Consider the following 20,593-nt stretch of genomic DNA (forward strand, 5'->3'; position numbering starts at 1 on the left):
GGATATCACAGTTCAACATGTAGTAAAGGCTCCAGAAACCCCACACAGCTCAGAGACTCTGAGACTCTATTGGATCCTTTCAGTAAAAGTACCGTTCATATTTCTCCTTTTGATGAATCCAGAGCTGAACGTTCAGAACCAAGCTCTTTGGAAAGTTACGGTATAAGTTTTAGACTGCTTCATCAGCACCGTAACTTTCACCGAACGCATTTCTCACGGTCGGCTGTTTCCGTGAACCGCCGGATGCTGCGTCACGGTAAAAGTTGCTGCAAGGCATTGTGGGACAGCATGTTCTCCTTTCCTCTCCTAAAGGAAGGTCCAGTGTTTCCTAAAGGAGGCTATAAAGGAAGCTTCAGAGCTCCTTTCCTGTCAACTAGAGAATTCAAATAGCTCTTATCATGGCGGCCGCTGAGGGACCTCCGGGTCATTCTGCTCCGTTAGGAACCGTCCTAAGACAGCCTCACCGCACCCCCGGTTCCCCTTTTGTCTCTTGGCCGGTTGTCGTCGTCTTTCCCGAGAGTCTGTTCTCTGTGACATGTCCTGTTCTTCCCTCCTGCGTCCTTTGGTTTGTCATAGTTTTCGTTTGGTACTTTTCAGTTTTATTAACAGCTTTTATTTAATAAAGCTGGCTTTTAGTTCGAACCCCCATCCCTGCCCCCATAACCGTGACAGTTACTGTAACAGAGAACAGCCTGTATCTGTAAGTCTGTGAGGGAGTTTCATTGAAACGCCTCCATTGGACCCCTTTGTTTACTTCCAGAACACGGTGCTATCACTATGGAACACTCGCGCTCCTACACATTGTACGTGATAGGATAAGGGGCGGGACATCTTTAAGACATATCTCCAAGTATGGACACACACACACACACACACACACACACACACACACACACACACACACACACACACACACACACACACACACACACACACACACACACACACACACACACACACACACACACACACCTGTTATTTTTTATCTTTTTGGAAAATGCTAATTATATCCTCCAGGCCGAATGAGTCAGAGCGGTTTACAACGGCATAAAGAAAACAAAGCGAAATCAACAAGATCAAAAACAACAGCAGGGAGAGAGGAGACCGTCTGCCCTTTACACACACACACACACACACACACACACACACACACACACACACACACACACACACACACACACACACACACACACACACACACACACACACACACACACACACACACACACACACACACACACACACACACACACACACACACACACACACAGCATAATGCAGTCCAGGGGAATGTGATCTGACCGTGTGGAGCTGCAGAAATAAATACCAAGATGTTTTTGTTGGAGATTCTCTGCAGAGATTTGTCATTTTCAAAGGATTTTAATAAAGTTTTAGACTCTTTAAAGCGTGCGTTAACATCAGGAGGGATTGAACTGATTCGTCTGGTATTTTCCTCCAGATTTATCTTCCAGATTTCATGCAGACGTTCAACAGATTTGACTTTCTCTGCATTAAAGCATCATCAACCGGACACATCAGCTGTTATTTGTTTATGTGTGTGTGTTTTAAAAAGCAGCTATGCACACATAAGCATTAGTTAGCGACTCACACACACACACACACACACACACATACACACTCACACACACAGAGCACAGATGGAGGACTCACCAGTGATCGTGCTGCATTGTTGGGTTGCTGTCGGATACTGAGCAGCATCTCTGCTTTCTAACACACACACACACACACACCCCACACACACACACACTCCCTCTCTCTCTCCCTCTCTCTCTCTCTCTCTCTCTCTCTCAGGACTACAACATGTTAGCTCAGAGAGAGAGTATTGCTAATTGAATTGATGTACCAGAAAATCATGGAGGAAAATCTCTGCCTCCTTCGCTTGTTTCCTCAGACCACCTCAGACCCTCTCCACTTGAAACCAGTTTGGTTCCGCTACTTGTGAACTGGATTGGTTTTCCACTGAATGGTGACGTCACCGTTTACCCTGCTGAGAGCTCACAGTGACTACAGAGGCGGACTGCGTCGGAGCTGCTCAGGTTGCTTTTAATGAAACAAGGCCAGAATTAATTAAAGAATGACTTCTCCGGCTTTGCTCACCTTATGTCCCCCCCCCCCCCCCCCTTTTTTACGAATAGGTTAATGTTTTGAGATTTTCTGAAAAGGTTAGAATTTTGAGATTTTGACAGAAGCTTCTGTATGTTGTGATTTTGAGAGTTGCTACATAAATGAAGAATTTAAGAATATGAGGAAAAAGTCAATATTTGAAGAATTTCAGATTTTTTTATTTTGAGAAAGAAAAGTGTGAATTGGTAAAGGTGTTTGTTAAAGAGGGAAATGTACCAACATGTTAGCTAGAATGTCTGCTAGCGACAGCGGCCGCTGGACAGGAGATATTCACTGTCACACAAATAACATGAAGCATAGTGAATATTCTTTCAGTTCTACTTTAGTTTGCCCGTCAAGCACCGGTGATAACGTTGCTCTTGCATGGAGGGTTTGTATATTGACATAAATATATATGAAGATATTGGTTCAGATAGATGGCGTTGCATCAGCACGGTTTGTCTCTGCAGATGTTCAGCTCTGATGGACCGACGATCAAAAGTGAATCAGAAGAGAAACTGCTGCAGGAGACAGAGGGTCACCTTCCTGCAGGCACACACACACACACACACACACACACACACACACACACACACAGACACAGACACAGACACACACACACACACACACACACACACACACACACACACACACACACACACACACACACACACACACACACACACACACACAGAGACACAGACACAGACACACACACACACACACACACACACACACACACACACACACACACACACACACACACACACACACACACACACACACACACAACACACCACACACACACACTCTTTTTTCTGTAATAAAGTAAATAGTTTTATTTTATTTTTTCTACTTTTATTAGAAAATCTCACGTAAAGTATTTTTTCGAACATGGTTTTTGTCTTGTAACTCCTCTCTAATATTACGGATGGTTTGGTGGGACATCATGTCACTACTCACCGAGCTCTCAGAGCGCTGACGGTAGATTTATCAATCCTGCAAACACAGAGAGAAAGAGAGAGAGAGACAGAGAGAGACACAGAGAGAGAGAGAGAGAGAGAGAGAGAGAGAGAGAGAGAGAGGGACAGAGAGAGACACAGAGAGAGAGAGAGACAGAGAGCGAGAGAGACAGAGAGAGACACAGAGAGAGAGACACACAGAGAGAGACACAGAGAGAGAGAGACAGAGAGAGAGAGCGAGAGGGACAGAGAGAGACACACACACAGAGAGACACAGAGAGAGAGAGAGAGACACACAAAGAGAGAGAGAGAGCGAGAGAGACAGAGAGAGAGAGCGAGAGGGACAGAGAGAGACACAGAGAGAGAGAGAGAGACACACAAAGAGAGAGAGAGAGCGAGAGAGACAGAGAGAGACACAGAGAGAGAGACACACAGAGAGAGACACAGAGAGAGAGAGACAGAGAGAGAGAGCGAGAGGGACAGAGAGAGACACAGAGAGAGAGACACAGAGAGCGAGAGAGACACAGAGAGACACAGAGAGAGAGAGAGAGACACACAAAGAGAGAGAGAGAGCGAGAGAGACAGAGAGAGAGAGCGAGAGGGACAGAGAGAGACACACACACAGAGAGACACAGAGAGAGAGAGAGACACACAAAGAGAGAGAGAGAGCGAGAGAGACAGAGAGAGAGAGCGAGAGGGACAGAGAGAGACACAGAGAGAGAGAGAGAGACACACAAAGAGAGAGAGAGAGCGAGAGAGACAGAGAGAGAGAGCGAGAGGGACAGAGAGAGACACAGAGAGAGAGAGAGAGACACACAAAGAGAGAGAGAGAGCGAGAGAGACACAGAGAGAGAGAGAGAGACACACAAAGAGAGAGAGACAGAGAGAGAGACAGAGAGAGAGAGAGAGAGTATATTTATATGGCACTCACACAGCCTGATAGCAGGGAGAACATCATGACATTACCGAGGCGAGGAGCAACACATTCACACCTGAATGCTTTATGAACCTTAGTGACTGACTGTGTGTGTGTGTGTGTGTGTGTGTGTGTGTGTGTGTGTGTGTGTGTGTGTGTGTGTGTGTGTGTGTGTGTGTGTGTGTGTGAGAGATAGGTGTGATCTCACAGCAATAAAAGCCCTATTTATTAAAGTGCTGCACCAGCCATAAATCACACATTTACATCCCCCCCCCCCACACACACACACACACACACACACACACACACACACACACACACACACACACACACACACACACACACACACACACACACACACACACACTATATCTGTATTGAAGGGTAAAAGCGGCCATAATGCAACTGAGTACAATTCCTTTTAAGCATATGTATATTTTTTGTATTGCTCAATACACTTCCAGGAACATAGTGACATCACTACTCGTGATCCTATTGGCTAGCGCTCCAACACATTGTGTGTGATAGGCTAAGGGGGCAGGACATCTCTAAGCAGTTGACCAATCACAACAGAGCCGGCCAGCTAACTAATCAGAGCAGACTGGGCTCTGGTTTCAGACAGAGGGTGAAGAGGAGCTGCAGCACAGGCAGTCTGAGACACAGGACTATCTCTTACTCAAGAGAGGCGCTCCTCTCCCTCCGGGGCCGAGTTGCAGCGCCACCGAGGGATTTACCAGCTGTTATACGCAGACACAGACGGGGGACACGCGCTGGAGCCCGCGTGAGGCAAAAGAGGGCAAATAATAGGAGGAGATTTAAACCTTATTTGCCCTCCGAAATCATGGGGAACCTCAGGTCGCTGGGAAACAAGACGGACAAACTCGCAGCACCTGTTCCGGGAGTCTGGTTTGCTGTGCTTTACGGAGACATGGCTTAACGGGGAAACACCAGACTGTCTGGTGGAGCCGGACGGCTTCACTGTGGTTCGAGCAGACAGAAACAAGCAGAGAGGCGGAGGACTGGCCGTCTTTATTCACACACGATGGTGTAACCCAGGAACCGGATCGGTAAAGGACAGTATTAGTACTCCGGACATTGAGCTGTTGGCGCTGAGTTTGAGGCCGTACTGTTTACCTCGGGAGTTCTCACACGCCATCGCTGTTGTTGTTTACATCCCACCAAGTGCTGCAGCGTCGCAGGCCAATGATGTCCTCCACTCCTCCACGCGGGGGTACAGACGGGCACCCCAGTGCATTTATGTAAAAGTCTCCAAAAGTCTTTCAAACTTCACCCAGTGTGTGACCGGTGGCACTAGGAACAGTAAGACACTGGACCTGCTGTATGCCAATGTTAAGGAGGCATACAGCTCCACCATCCTCCCCCCCCCCCTTGGCAGTTCAGACCACAACCTGATCAGGCTTGTTCCCAAATACAAGCCCCTTGTCAGGAGACAGCCTACCACCATCCGGACTGTACAGCAGTGGTCTGGTGGGGTCGAGGAGGAGTTGAGGGAGTGCTACAGGACAACAGACTGGGACATGTTTCAGAGAGTTCATGGGGAGGACATTAATGGACTCTCACAGAGCATCACGGACTACATCAGTTTCTGTGAGGAGAGCATTGTACCCACCAAAAAGGTTTGATGCTTCCCAAACAATAAACCCTGATCAACGGGGACATTACAACCTGCTGAACAAGAAAAAAACGCTTTCATGGCAAGAGACGCTGAGGGGGCTCAAGCCGTACGGAAGCAGCTGAAGAAAGAGCTAAAGGCAGCCAAGGAGAACTACAAAGCCAGACTGGAGGGACGTCTGGAGGCCCACAGCTCAAGAGAGGTGTGGGGAGGGGTGAGGAACATCACAGGCTCCAAACAGTCAAACACGGCTATGGAGGGGACCCCTGAAGGTGGGAATGAGCTGAACCTGTTCTTCAACAGGTTTGATCTTCCCATCTCCAGCTCAACAGGACAGCAGGGGTTCTCTGGCACCATTTCCCACCTCCTTTACTTCTTCTCCAAACATACCCAACACCACTCCACAGGGGACAGCAGCCTCTCCCCATCCAACCGCACTCTTGGGTGACACTTCCAGCAGCTTCACACCTCCGATAATCACCACCGGACAGGTCAGGGATCAGCTCTCGAAGATCAATGTGAGAAAGGCCAGGGGGCCACACAACACCAACCCCAGGTGCTCAAGGTGTGCTCCGGACAGTCAGCAGGAGCTTTCAGCACCTCTTCAGTCTCTCTCTGGAGCTGATGAAAGGGCCTGAGATCTGGAAGACTTCCTGCATTGTCCTGGTGCCCAAGAAAACACGCCCCAGCACTCCAGGAGACTACAGGCCTGTTGCTCTGACCCCTCCTGTCATGAAGATCTTTGAGAGACTGATCCTGCAGCATCTCAAACCCCTCGTGTGTGACTCCCTGTACCCTCTACAGTTTGCCTACCACGCCCACATCGGTGTAGAGGAGGCCCTCTCTACATGCTGCACAGAGCCAACTCACACCTGGAGAAGCCGCACAGCTCACTAAGAACCCTGTTGTTCCACTTCTCCAGCGCCTTCAACACCATCCAGCCACACCTGCCCTCTGAGAAGCTGTCCTGATGCAGGTGGATCACAGCTTGGTGGCCTGGATCACTGACTACCTCACCAGCAGACCTCAGTATGTCAGACAGCAGGGCAGCGGGTCTGATGTGAGCAACACTGGAGCCCCCCAAGGAACTGTGCTGCCACCCTTCCTGTTCACCCTCTACACCTCTGACCTCTGCTTCCACTCCGGCTCATGCCACCTACAGAAGTTCTCCGATGACTCCTCCATCGTCAGCTGCATCACAGATGACAACGAGGAGGAATACAGGGCCCTGGTGGAGAACTTCGTAGGCTGGAGTGACAACAACCACCTCCAGCTCAACATCAGCAAGGCTAAGGAGCTGGAGGTGGACTTCAGGCGGAGCACGAAGAGGTCTCTAACCCCCATCACCATCAGGGGGGAGGAGGTGGAGGTGGTGAACAGCTACAAGTTCCTGGGAGTGCACCTGAACAGTAAACTGGACTGGAGAGACAACACTGATGCTCTCTGCAGGAAGGGACAGAGCAAGCTGTTCCTCCTGAGGGGGCTCAGGTCCTTCAGCGTGTGCACGAGGCTGCTGCAGACGCTCTACCGGTCTGTGGGGGCCAGTGTGCTCTTCTTTGTGCTGGGGGGGGAACACCAACCAAAGGGATGCTGACAGGCTGAACAAGCTGGTGAGGAAGGCTAGCTCTGTAGTTGGAGTTAAACTGGACAATCTGGAGGAGGTGGCTGAGGGGAGGACGAGGAGGAACCTGCACAGTATCCTGGATAACCCCCCCCCCTCCCCCCGTCCATGCAGAGCTAGTGAAGATGAGGAGTACGTTCAGCCACAGACTCCTCCCACCTCGGCACAGCACTAACAGCTGGGGAACTCCTTTGAGCCTGTAGCCATCAGACTGCACTCCAAGGGGTTCACCATGAGACCCCCTGACAGTAACCGGGCTGCACTCCAAGGGGTTCACCATGAGACCCCCTGACAGTAACCGGGCTGCACACCAAGGGGTTCACCATGAGACCCCCTGACAGTAACCGGGCTGCACACCAAGGGGTTCACCATGAGACCCCCTGACAGTAACCGGGCTGCACAGCAAGCTGCTCTCTCTTTCTGAACACACATGTCTGTAACAATACTCTCGTTACTCGTCTGTATTTATTTATTTCGTTTTTAGAATTTTGTATTTTAATGTGTGTGTCATGTCCCGTGTGAACCTGTTCTGTTTGTCCTCTTCTCTGTTGCTGCTTCAACACTTAAATTCCCCACAGGGATTAATAATGGTACATCTCATGTCCCAGGAGACACTAAAGCATGGAGACATGTCCCAGGAAACACTAAAGCATGGAGACATGTCCCAGGAGAGACACTAAAGCATGGAGACATGTCCCAGGAGACACTAAAGCATGGAGACATATCCCAGGAGAGACTAAAGCATGGAGACATGTCCCAGGACACACTAAAGCATGGAGACATGTCCCAGGAGAGACTAAAGCATGGAGACATGTCCCAGGACACACTAAAGCATGGAGACATGTCCCAGGAGACACTAAAGCATGGAGACATATCCCAGGAGAGACTAAAGCATGGAGACATGTCCCAGGAGAGACTAAAGCATGGAGACATGTCCCAGGACACACTAAAGCATGGAGACATGTCCCAGGAGAGACTAAAGCATGGAGACATGTCCCAGGAGACACTAAAGCATGGAGACATGTCCCAGGAGACACTAAAGCATGGAGACATATCCCAGGAGAGACTAAAGCATGGAGACATGTCCCAGGACACACTAAAGCATGGAGACATGTCCCAGGAGACACTAAAGCATGGAGACATGTCCCAGGAGAGACACTAAAGCATGGAGACATGTCCCAGGACACACTAAAGCATGGAGACATGTCCCAGGACACACTAAAGCATGGAGACATGTCCCAGGAGAGACACTAAAGCATGGAGACATGTCCCAGGAGACACTAAATACAAGAAGGGAACAAAGGAGGTTATTCAGTGTGAGGAGAGGACGTTCCTGCAGCCGCTGCTGAGTTATGAAACTGAAACTCTGAGTCTCTGCCAACCTGAGGACACCATTAAGAGGACACAGGTTATAGAAGGCAAACTAAGAGAGTGAATGATTGAAACGAGGGGTTGTGTAAGAGTTTCCACACACACACACACACGCACACACACACACACACACACACACACACAGACTCAGAATCGTTGATGCGAAGACAGCAGAAAGAGAGGAGCTGCTTTGTATTCCTCTCTTTGTTTTATACCAGTCTGACACAATTGTAATATTTATGTCTGTGAGTGTATGCAACAGAAAGGGCGCTCCTGTCTTTGTAGGTAAGTCTTTGTCAAAGTCAGACTAAAGTACCTGTGAAATCATCATGTTTGGGATTAAAATCAGAGGTTTGGTTGGAAACACAAACCTCTCTTTCCACAGGATCATGTTTATTTTCTGTTTCTCATTCAAACAGAAATGAGGAAAGGGTTTGTATGTGAGCAACATACATGTTGCTGTGAGAGTCCTGCAGGTCGGCTGGTAAAACAAAGGACAGTTGCAACCAAACCCTGTTCAGAAAATGTCCGATTTGTAGTGCAGGATTGCACACGTTTCAGATTGAATGTGATCTTGAACAACAGGTGATCAAAACAGTGTTTCCTCGCCGTCAGTGGAGCAGAAACTGTCTCAGTGATGGAGAATGAACTACAGACACTACAGATCATCTGCAACCGAGAGAGGAATGTTTCCAATCAAACCTCAGAGAGAGGTTACACTTTAACTTCAGTTCAATCTCAAACCAGAGCAAAACAGAGCAGACACTTAAAGCTCCCCTCTTCATCCTCTTCTTCATCACTATACTCCAGGTCTCAGAGATATACCGAGCCCGTCTCTGACTGGTTGAAACACAGATCATTGTCCCATAACCCCCTCTGTTTCAGCCCTGTTCCTGAAGAGCTGATTCTGTAGCTTTAAATGCTAATGAGCTGCTGCTGGCCACGCCCCTCTGAGAGCTGACACATGTTGATGCAGAAGAGACATGAACAAGAGGATTTAGCAGGATAGGGGATCTTTCAGCTGTGTTGACGGAGAATAAACTACAGAAACAGAAGTAAGAACAGCTGTAAACCAACACCACGAGAATAAAGGCTCATTTTAACTTTTCAATTGATTTACATTTCTTTAGCAGCTGCTGAAAAGACTTTTGGTTTAGCATCAGATATCTCCACACACACACACACACACACACACACACACACACACACACACACACACACACACACACACTTAAAAAACGTGTATTAATTATACCTGTACAGGGCATGGGGGGGGGGGGGGGGTGCCAGGTGATGTAGCTGTGATGTCACCTCAGATAGGAAATGAACTCAAAGACCCGAAAGTGGTGAGATCATGCAGCCATAGAATGTGAAACACACACACACACACACACACACACACACACACACACACACACACACACACACACACACACACTCTCTCTCTTACCATCCGAAGCCTCCGAAGGAGACGCTCCTCTTCCTCCTCAGCATGGTGTCTCTTTGTCTCCTTATTGTGTCTGGTTCTCTCTCCCTCTCTCGACTCCCTCCTGCATCACTCCTTCCTCCTCTCTCTCCACCTATAAATACTCGTCACTCACCCTCTCCTCCTGCCGTTAATGTTTCTCTCTCCTGCACACACCACCAGGAGAGAGGGAGGGACATAAAGGGAGGATAAACAGGAGGTGAGGAGAGCCACCCCTCCTCCACTCCCTTTCTCTCCACCCTGATGGAGCAGTCGGACTGAAAACGTATCATCCATAATGCATGGAGGAGCTGCAGGAGCATGCGATGTTACGTAACGGGGAGCATGAAGAAGATATCAGCTCTTGTTTTGAAGGAGGCACTTCCTGATTACACACCACAGGTTACACGCTTTTGAACTCACGCTTTTTTACACACTATATTATCTACCTCAGGATTATATATTGTAGACGTTACCTTATTGCCCAGTAGGCTACTCATTTTTACTGAGGAGAGCTTGAAAGCATCATAAGGGAACCTTCGTTAGCTTTTAGCCATTAGCTGTTAGCTTCCATTCTCCTGCACTTTTCCACAGAACTTTCACGGGTTGTTTTGATTGAGTTGACACTTCCTGTTTATGAGCCACAGGAGGTTACACACTGTTTATATCATCTACCTCTGTAATATATATTTGCAGTAGAGCTTGAATGCATCATAGTGGAACCCCATGGAAACCTTGGCTTCCGTTCTCCTGGATTTTTCATCGTTTTTCCACAAAAAAGTTTTGACGATATTTAATAAATGTTCACATTTGTTGTTGCGATAATTCACACTTTTCTGTATTTTTTCTGCGTTTCCACCTCACCTGACTGACAGACACATACAACCGAAGCATGGAGGAGGTAACCTCAGCCCACTGGATCAAAAATAATTTTTCTACATCATCATAATGGAAAATAAGAGGTCCTTTTCTGATTCCTGGGGTGCTCCCTCTCCTGTAGGTATTAGTGCATATCTATGGTCTGCAAAGGCCAAAAATCCCTCCAGATTTATAGTGGATTGACGTCTTTCATTTGTGTAAAATCCTTTGAATTGCATCGTGTTTAAATAGTCGCTCTGTAAACATCAAACAAACGACATTGAAAAAAGATGAAAACAATTTGCCAATCCGCTGCGAGCAGGGTTCGAACCTGCGCGGGAAGATCCCATTGGATTTCAAGTCCAACGCCTTAACCACTCGGCCATCGCAGCTTACGTCATAGAAGTTTAAGTAGATAAAATTTAATCGCATACCTTTAAAGTACAGCTTAACAACTATTAACAGTGTGAGGAAATAAAAGCGACAACATCAAAACTACCGCGTACTGGGCGTGTGCCAGTTCAGGCTAATGTAACGTTCGGGGGCTCAAAAAATTGCTGTCCGATCCGCTGATCAAGCGCTGGTCCTGGCTTGCTCTGCTGGGGAAACGGGGGTATCTGAATATGAAGACAAAATAAAGTTAAATTCTTGACATAAATCGACATTATAAACCGGTTGAAGGGTAGGTTAACATCTTAAAAACAGTTCAGGGTACTTGACATCGATTTCAGGAGGGTTACAAACTACAAAACGACGTCTTAGCTTGATAAAATGACGGTAGCTCCCATTTACGGTAGATGTGCTGCTTTATATTTATGGTCCACCCTGCTTCTAGTGGCCAGAAGCAGTACTACACAATGACAGTGTCACAGGTTCTAGAATAAATTATATAAATATAAAAATAATTGTGATTCACTTCCTCCCCATGGCCTCCAGGGGGCGCAATGTACTCATATCCCCTCGTCTGTGTTTCAGTTTCTGTGCTTTTATTGTGAAAGGAGGAACAGCCTCCTCCTCCCGGTCGCCATGGTGCAGATGATGGAGTCGCAGTGCGAGTACTTCATGTATTTCCCGGCGGTGCCCATCACCGACCTGTCGGACCCGGGCCGGTACCGCCTGCTGCCCCGCAGGAGCCACCTGTTCCTGGGGGAGACGGTCCGGTTCCTGCTGGTGCTGCGGTGCAGGGGAGGGGGGACACCGCCCGAGACCGGTGAGCAGGGGGTGGGGCGGGGGCATGCATACACTGAGAGATCTCTCAGTGTATGCATGGAGAGGGGGGAGGATAAACAAAGATCTCTCGTTCTGTATGCAGGTTTATAAAATGCTTCCCTTCATACCCTCTGACTCCTCACTGAGCCCTGCGTGGGGTTTATAGCAGCATGTAAACAAGGCATTGCACATTATTAAATAAACAAACAGTGAATATTAGCAAAAGGATAAATATGTACTCTAAGTTATAGAACCCTAACTGATGCAGAGAGGAGCTTCTCATCTGTTAAACAGTCATGTCGAAAGATATATCCTGTGGTCGTGGAAAAGAGGTGTCAGAAGGGTCAAGTTAATGGCATCAACGCATTATTAAAGACTGGAAGGACAGTGGGGAAACATCCTCTTCCAGGAAGGACTGTGGTCGGATAGAAATCTTGAATGATCGTGATCAGAATCAGAATCCCTTTATTCGTCCCACAGAGGGGACACTTTCATTTGTTACCGCAGAAAGAGCCACAGAGCTTAATGTCACACCAAGATACACAATTTTACAGAGACCTAAAAAAAGATATCAGAAACCGTATATATATATATATATATATATATATATATATATATATATATATATATATATATATATACATATATATTTTGCACATGGTGTGGGGTTTTATAATCGGTGTTGTTATGTATGGGGGGGGGGTCTACCGGGGGCCATGCTGGTTATAGAGTCTGACCGCTGAAGGAAGGAAGGACCTGCAGCATCTCTCCGTAAGACACCGGGGGGCAGCAGCCTGTCACTGAAGGAGCTGCATAGTGAGGACAGGGTGTCCTGGAGGGGGGGGGACACATTGTCCAGCAGGAAGGACAGCTTGGCTGCCATTCTCCTGTCTCCCACCACCTCCACAGGGTCCAGAGGACTCCCCAGGACAGAGCTGGCCTTCCTTATCTGTCTGTTCAGTCTCTTCCTGTCAGCAGCTGAGATGCTGCAGCCCCAGCTGATGCCCCCACAGAGTCAAAGAAGGTCTGAAGGAGTGCCCCCTCCACCCCTAAAGACCTCCGTCTCCTCAGCAGAAAGAGTCTGCTCTGTCCCTTCTTTTAGAGAGCAGCAGAGTTATCGGACCGGTCCAGTTTGTAGTTCAGATGAACACCCAGGTACTTTCACAATCTCTATGTCCATTCCCTGGAGGGGGGGGGGGTCTGAAATCCACCACCAGCTCCTTGGTCTTCCCTGCGTTGAGCTGGAGGTGGTTCCGGCACCAGAGGATGACGTCCTGCGTCAGCTCCCTGTACTCCCTGTACTCCCTGTCGTCTCGTTGGAGATGAGCCGACGATGGCGGAGTCGTCAGAGAACTTCAGCAGGAGACAGGTCGGCGTGTTGTGGGGAAGTCTGCAGTGTAGAGGGTGAGGAGAAACGGTGCCAGGGGGCCCCCGTACTGCAGATGATGGTGTCTGATTGACACTCCCTGGTCCTCATGTATTGTGGACGGTTGGTGAGTCCAGGATCCAGGAGGTGAGGTGGTGATCCCCCCCGAGAGCTGCAGCTTGTCTCCCAGGAGCAGGGGCTGGATGGTGTTGAAGGCACTGGAGAAATCAAAGATCCTCACAGGGCCCCCAGCCCCCATCTGCGATCCCTTAAACGTTTGGTGAAATCAAATGGTAGAAAAACAACAGTAGAACTCACAGCTATGTTTAGTAGTGACAGTAGTAGTGACATTTCCACACGCACAATGTGGAGGGAACTCAAGGGATTGTGACTAAACAGCTGTGTAGCCGTAAGAAAACCACTTCTCAGTGAAGCTAATCGGCTTCAGTTTGCTAGGGAGCGTAAAGATTGGACTCTGGAAGACGGAAAAGGTGTGGTCTGATGAGTCTAGACCCTGTTCTAGAGTGATGGGGGATCAGGGTAAGAAGAGAGGCGGCTGTGATGTGATTTCCCCATCATGCCTAGTTCCTACTGTACCAGCCTGGGGGGGCAGGGTTATGATCTAGGGCTGCTGCAGTTGGTCTGGTCTAGGTTCAGCAACCCAAAGAATGAGGTCAGGTGACTCCCTGAATATCCTGAAGGACAGGTTATTCCATCCATGGATCTCTTCTCCCCTGATGGAGCAGGCATGTTCCAAGAGGACAATGCCAGGATCCATCGGCTCAGACTGTGAGAGAGTGGTTCAGGGAGCATGAGACATCATTTCACACATGGATCGGCCCCCCCAGAGTCCAGACCTGAACCCCATTGAGAGTCTTTGGGATGTGCTGGAGGAGACTTTGATCAGTGGTCTGAATCTCCGTCATCAATACAAGATCAAAAATGATGACAGAAATAAATGTTGAGACGTTGCAGAAGCTCGTGGAAACGATGCCACAGAGAATGCGTGACATCAGAGGGGGCGTTTTTTTTTGGCCGGGCGGTGTGTATAGAATAAACAATATTAGAAATTCAGAATAACAAAGCTCGCACCGCCGGAGGAGGATAAACCAAGCTATTGCAGTGTCTGTCATAAGCATGTTCAATCATAGTAATTAGATACAGCTCTTAATTGACCCTTATTTGCAGTTTAAAGGCATTGATTCAAATAAGTATATATGATATTCAAAATACAGAATACAAAAATAACACTACTAATATGTACAAACACATCCATAGGGTACGAGAGGGGTATGTATGATGCAGACACCCTTCACTAGAGGTCCAGAGACAGTCCAGGACCAGAGATTCATATCCACATTCAGAAAGAGATACGACCCGTCTGACCCGTGACTCTGATCCTGAGCCCCCTCTGTGTGTCTATAGCAGATGGCGCCGCCCCCAGCTTCGGGTCGGAGTCGGCCAGCAGCCGGGCCTGGAGGGACCTGGCCGGCTCTCTGAGCGCCGTGGCCAGTGTGAGTCCGGGGGAGAGCAGCCGGCACCGGGGGAGCCAGCACCACCACGACTACCAGAGCAGCGGAGACGAGGCCAATGACGACGGGGAGGACGACTACATCGCCGCGGCTGAGGCAGCCATCGCAGCGCTCGGCAACCGGGTCGATTCCCGCTGCCGGAGCTTCAGGGACTGCAAACCTCTGCTGATACACAACTCTTCCGGGACGGCCGGGGGGGGGTTCCGCAGGGCGCCGGTTCAGGTACATAGAGGCGGTCATACACACATTATATCCCGCTCTCACTCTGCCTCACGTCCGTCTCTGTCCCTCAGTCCCCTCTGGACGAGCCCGTGGTCCTGACCGATGAGGTCATCTTCCCGCTCACCGTCTCCCTGGACAAACTGCCCGTCAGCACGCTGAAGGTCAAGGTCAGTCTGCTCTGATTGGTCCACCCCTTAAAGCCCCCTTAGCCTATCATGTACAATGTGTTGGAGCGCTAGCCAATAGGAGCGTGAGTGTTCCATAGTGATGTAACTATGTTCCGGAAGTAAACAAAGGGGTTCAATGGAGGCGCTTCAGGCAGGGGGAATCTAAAATTTCACTAGTCTTAGAATCAAATATATTCATATTAGCATGACATCAAGAGTGTGTGTGTGTGTGTGTGTGTGTGTGTGTGTGTGTGTGTGTGTGTGTGTGTGTGTGTGTGTGTGTGTGTGTGTGTGTGTGTGTGTGCGCGCAGGTGATGGTCACGGTGTGGAAGAAGGAGGCGGAGAAGGCGGAGGTTCAGGAGCTGGGATACCTGAGCGTCCTGCAGCAGAGAGAGCCTACACACACCTTCAGACACGACCTGAACACCTTCAAGGCTCAGGGTACACAAACACACACACACACACACACACACACAACACACTCACACACACACACACACACACACACACACACACACACACACACACAGTCACACACAAATGTAAAATGTGTTTCCTGTGTCCCTGACAGTGAGCACCACGCTGACCGTGCTGCCCCCCCCCACCGTCCGCTGCAAACAGATGACCGTCTCCGGGCGACACCTCGCCTTCCTCAAAGGTCAGAGGTCAACCTCCATCCACACGAGCATGCAGGGTCTTCCAGTACTTCCTTTGTACTACAGATAAAGTAGAAGTACTCAGATCTTGTAGTTAAAGTAGAAGTACTCAGAGGGGTCTCAGTGTGTACAGAATAACCCTCTGATGCCCCCCCCCAGTGCTGAACGAGTCCTCTCAGGAGGAGCTGAGTGTCCGGGACGTCCGGATCCTCCCGAACCTGAACGCCTCGTACCTCCCCATGATGCCGGATGGCTCAGTGCTCCTGGTGGACAACGTGAGGTACTGCGTGTACTTATACTGCACTCTGCAGGTGGAGCTGCATCCTACATCCTACCCTAACCCCCCCCCCCCTCTGTGTGCAGCCATCAGTCGGGGGAGGTGGGCATGGCGTCGTTCTGCAGGGTGGACAGCACGGCCTGCCGCCTACCAAGCATGCTCAGCGCTCTTGAGGAGCACGACTTCCTGTTCCAGCTCCACCTCAACGACACGCCGCCCGACGACTCCACCGAGGTCCGACCCGTTAGACACTTCTGGTTATTAATCATGATTTTATTATTGATTTTATAGATTTTTTATTATAGATTTTTTAAAATATTATTTTTGTATTATTTTTTTTTTAAATCATAGAATTAATTTAGTTATTTTGTATTTCAGTTTTTGTTTTGTTATTGAGTTCATGGAGTTTGAAGAAAAATAATGTTTAATTTCATATCAGTTCTCAAAGTGTGTGTGTGTGTGTGTGTGTGTGTGTGTGTGTGTGTGTGTGTGTGTGTGTGTGTGTGTGTCCAGGGTCTGGAGGTCCCCCTGGTGGCGGTGCTGCAGTGGTCGACTCCCAAGATGCCGTTCACCAACTGCATCTACACCCACTACAGGTGGGGGCCTGGAGAGGTCTGGGGGCCACCTGTACGCCGTGATTCAGACATTATTCCCGAAAGTTTTATTGGGATATTTCTCACACACTTCAATCATCATGTTCTGATCTGTTTCAGTATGTTTTAATAATATTGTTCACAAACATTTTATTTTATACATATTTTGCACTAATCATTTTTTATTGTCAGTTTTTTCCAGATCAGACACGCTTTCAGAGGTTTTCCACTGATTTAGCTATTAATTCAAGATGTCTGAACCTATGTCTCCTGATGTCCCCCCCCCCAGGTTGCCCAGCCTGCGTCTGGACCGGCCTCGCTTCGTGATGACGGCCAGCGCCCCGAGCACGGTGCGGGTCAAAGAGAACTTCAAAGTGAAATACGTCCTGCTCAACAACCTGCAGGACTTCCTGGCGGTCCGCCTCGTCTGGACCCCTGAGGGTCAGACACACTCTTAGAGGGGGGGGATTGTTGATGTGTGTGTGTTATTGATGTGTTTGTGTGTGTTATTGGTGTGTGTGTGTGCAGGTCGGGGTGTGCGTGACGAAGCCTCCCTGGCAGCCGTGGTGTGTCACTCCCCACTCAGTAACCTGGGTCACTGCCGGAGAGGAAGCACCATCTCCTTCAGCGTGGCCTTCCAGATCCTCCGACCCGGACTCTACGAGGTACCCCCCTCTGAGACACCACAGTACCAGTACCAGAACCAGAACCAGAACCAGAACCAGTAACAGCTCCAGCTCCAGCAGTGGAAGGAGTATTCAGATCCTGTAACCAGTACATAAGGAGGACTTGGTTGAGGGGTTTTGTTTCCACTGGGCTCTGGGTGTTTCTGTGGCACTGGTTCCCAGTATGAGTTATAATGAAACGTATTCCCAGTATGAAGACACCAGTCTAACCAGTCTCTCCCCCCCACAGCTGAGTCAGCACATGAAGCTGAAGCTGCAGTTCACTGCCTCCGTGTCCAACCCCCCCCCCGACGCCCGGCCGCTGTCACGTGAGGAAATTCAGTTTGTGTTTCAGTCTGTGGAGGGGGGGGGGATCAGGGTGAGGACCCCCATCTCCATAGACAGGACCCCCCCTCCTTAAAGACAGGACCCCTCCTCCATAGAGACAGGACCCCTCCTCCATAGACAGGTCCCCCCCTCCTTAAAGACAGGACCCCTCCTCCATAGAGACAGGACCCCTCCTCCATAGACAGGACCCCCCCTCCTTAAAGACAGGACCCCTCCTCCATAGAGACAGGACCCCTCCTCTATAGACAGGACCCCCCCTCCTTAAAGACAGGACCCCTCCTCCATAGAGACAGGACCCCTCCTCCTTAAAGACAGGACCCCCCCCTCCATAGAGACAGGACCCCCCCTCCTTAGAGACAGGACCCTCCTCCATAAAGACAGGACCCCTCCTCCTTAGAGACAGGACCCCCCCTCCTTAAAGACAGGACCCCCCTCCTTAAAAACAGGACCCCTCCTCCTTAAAAACAGGACCCTCCTCCATAGAGACAGGATCCCTCCTCCTTAAAGGCAGGACCCCTCCTCCTTAGAGACAGGACCCTCCCTCCTTAAAGACAGGACCCCCCCTCCATAGAGACAGGACCCCTCCGCCTTAAAAACAGGACCCTCCTCCTTAAAGACAGGACCCCTCCTCCTTAGAGCCAGGACCCCTCCTCCTTAAAGACAGGACCCCTCCTCCTTAGAGACAGGACCCCACCTCCTTAAAGACAGGACCCCCACCTCCGTGGAGACAGGACCCCCACCAGGAGGACAGGTCAGGTGAGTGAAGCTGTACTCACTGAATGCCTTTCTCCCCCCCCCCCCCCCCCCCCCCCCCCCCCAGGGAAGAACAGCCCGTCCAGCCCGGCCTTCAGAGACCTGCTGGACCGACACCAGGCCAGTCTGGGCCGATCCCAGTCCTTCTCCCACCAGCAGCCGTCCCGCTCCCACATCATGAGGTACCCCCCCCCCCCTCCTGTTTGTTGTCTGCTAGCAAATAATAACAGACCTGTGGAACGCCCAAATCGACCAATAACAATCAAGTATTCATCCAGCTGTGGAGGCGGGTTCATGGAGAAGGCTCTGTGGACAGAACTGGACCTACAGAGCCAGCTCAGCCGGGGGTACGCAGGAACGGACTGTGTTCTGAGCGGGAGCAATGAGGCACCGAGTAGCAGAACCCTCCACACATCACATTAAAGCACTCTCTTTACTGATGAAATATACATGAAGTGTGTGTGTGTGTGTGTGTGTGTGTGTGTGTGTGTGTGTGTGTGTGTGTGTGTGTGTGTGTGTGTGTGTGTGTGTGTGTGTGTGTGTGTGTTTGTGTTTGTGTGCAGGACGGGCAGTGCCATGGAGCGGCGGGCCATCACCCCCCCCGTGGGCTCCCCGGTGGGCCGGCCCCTCTACCTGCAGGACAAGTCCCTGCTGTCTGTGGACAAGATCGCCAAGAGGGAGTGCAAGGTGCTGGTGCTGGAGTGAGGGGGGTGGAGGGAGAGAGGGAGGAAAGGAAGGAAGGAAGGATGGAGTAAGGGAAGGACGCAAGGAGAGAAGGATAGAGCAGATAAGAGGACTGTGATGCAATGAGGAGGAAGACCCTTCAGTATGTCACATGCATTCTCCCGTTGAGCCACCAGGGGTGTAACCCGCCTGTATGGACCTGAGGCTCTGCACAGCTCTGATGTAATATCACTATAAATATACATGTATTATTGAAAGGGGCCAGAGCCCCCCCACCTTCAGTGTTATCACCTTTTTTTCACACCTGAATCATTTATTATATTTTATTTATGATTTATTATATTTTATTATATTTTATTTATGATTTATTATATTTTATTATATTTTATTTATGATTTATTATATTTTATATATTATTATATTTTATTTATGATTTATTATATTTTATATATTATTATATTTTATTTATGATTTATTATATTTTATATATTATTATATTTTATTTATGATTTATTATATTTTATATATTATTATATTTTATTTATGATTTATTAAATTTATATATTGTTATATTTTATTTAGGATTTATTTTATTTATATATTATTTATTATATTTGATCTGTTTTAAATTCTGTGTTTTTAAACCCAGGAAATGTTTCCTCGTGTTTCTGTGTTTGAACATTAATTTGAAGATGTTTGTAATTGCTTCAGTATTGAGAGAGCAATGTAAACCATAATGAATGTCATTAATAAATAATATCAATGATCGTTGATCTTCTGCTCACATTGTTAGTGTTCGATTACATCTGCAGAAATGAAACGTCTTGATCCCGGTGTTTGTGTCTGAAGAAGCTCTGAAAACTACGGAAGAGGATTAGGGCCACATGGGAAATAGTTTTCGATCCGACCAGGGAACTCCGGTTCTGAATTCTGAAAAAAAGTCTCTTTTGACAACATTGTGAACATAATTCAGACCTCGGCCAAAACTACAGTTTTTTCCTCCTATTTCTGTTTTTTGCTCAGTGTCGCTAACAAGGGTCAACCTCCGGGGCTGAGCAGTGAAACACATACATGAGTGCCGAAAACTGCAGTTCATCGAATGGCCGCGTGGCCTGGCTCCAAAACAGAGCCATTTACATAGACCCCCCCAGTACCCACGACCGCTTCAGCT

General features: G+C 48.8%; 2 protein-coding genes and 1 non-coding gene across 3 annotated transcripts in view; 1 reads left to right on the forward strand and 2 right to left on the reverse strand.

Moving 5' to 3' along the window:
• The window catches only part of LOC134872779 (rap1 GTPase-activating protein 2-like), a 26,539-nt gene extending 15,742 nt beyond the window's left edge, over positions 1–10,797 (reverse strand). Inside the window, 3 exon segments of the mRNA XM_063896213.1 lie at positions 3,088–3,123; positions 10,078–10,259; positions 10,569–10,797. Of these exon segments, the coding sequence (XP_063752283.1) occupies positions 3,088–3,123; positions 10,078–10,121 (80 nt within the window). The 5' untranslated portion in view covers positions 10,122–10,259; positions 10,569–10,797.
• A 463-nt stretch (positions 10,798–11,260) lies between these two features.
• trnas-uga (transfer RNA serine (anticodon UGA)) lies at positions 11,261–11,342 on the reverse strand. The gene has a single exon. It is a non-coding gene; the product is annotated as a tRNA-Ser (tRNA).
• A 634-nt stretch (positions 11,343–11,976) lies between these two features.
• LOC134872470 (trafficking protein particle complex subunit 14-like) lies at positions 11,977–19,994 on the forward strand. Its single transcript, XM_063895790.1, has 13 exons — positions 11,977–12,160; positions 14,951–15,279; positions 15,351–15,446; positions 15,758–15,887; positions 16,018–16,104; positions 16,262–16,382; positions 16,466–16,613; positions 16,893–16,975; positions 17,262–17,413; positions 17,501–17,637; positions 17,888–17,966; positions 18,806–18,920; positions 19,302–19,994. The coding sequence occupies exons 1-13, from the start codon at positions 11,977–11,979 to the stop codon at positions 19,441–19,443; spliced, it is 1,803 nt and encodes a 600-aa protein (XP_063751860.1). The 3' UTR covers positions 19,444–19,994.
• Positions 19,995–20,593: the final 599 nt, after the last annotated feature.

Source organism: Eleginops maclovinus, chromosome 11 (assembly GCF_036324505.1).
Source record: "Eleginops maclovinus isolate JMC-PN-2008 ecotype Puerto Natales chromosome 11, JC_Emac_rtc_rv5, whole genome shotgun sequence".
NCBI lineage: Eukaryota > Metazoa > Chordata > Actinopteri > Perciformes > Eleginopidae > Eleginops > Eleginops maclovinus.

Excerpts from the sequence above, each read along its gene's own strand:
- LOC134872470 (XM_063895790.1), top strand. The coding sequence starts at position 11,977 with ATGGTGCAGATGATGGAGTCGCAGTGCGAGTACTTCATGTATTTCCCG. Across the intron at positions 16,105-16,261 it reads ACACCTCGCCTTCCTCAAAG|TGCTGAACGAGTCCTCTCAG; the intron begins GTCAGAGGTCAA and ends GCCCCCCCCCAG. Across the intron at positions 17,967-18,805 it reads CGACGCCCGGCCGCTGTCAC|GGAAGAACAGCCCGTCCAGC; the intron begins GTGAGGAAATTC and ends CCCCCCCCCCAG.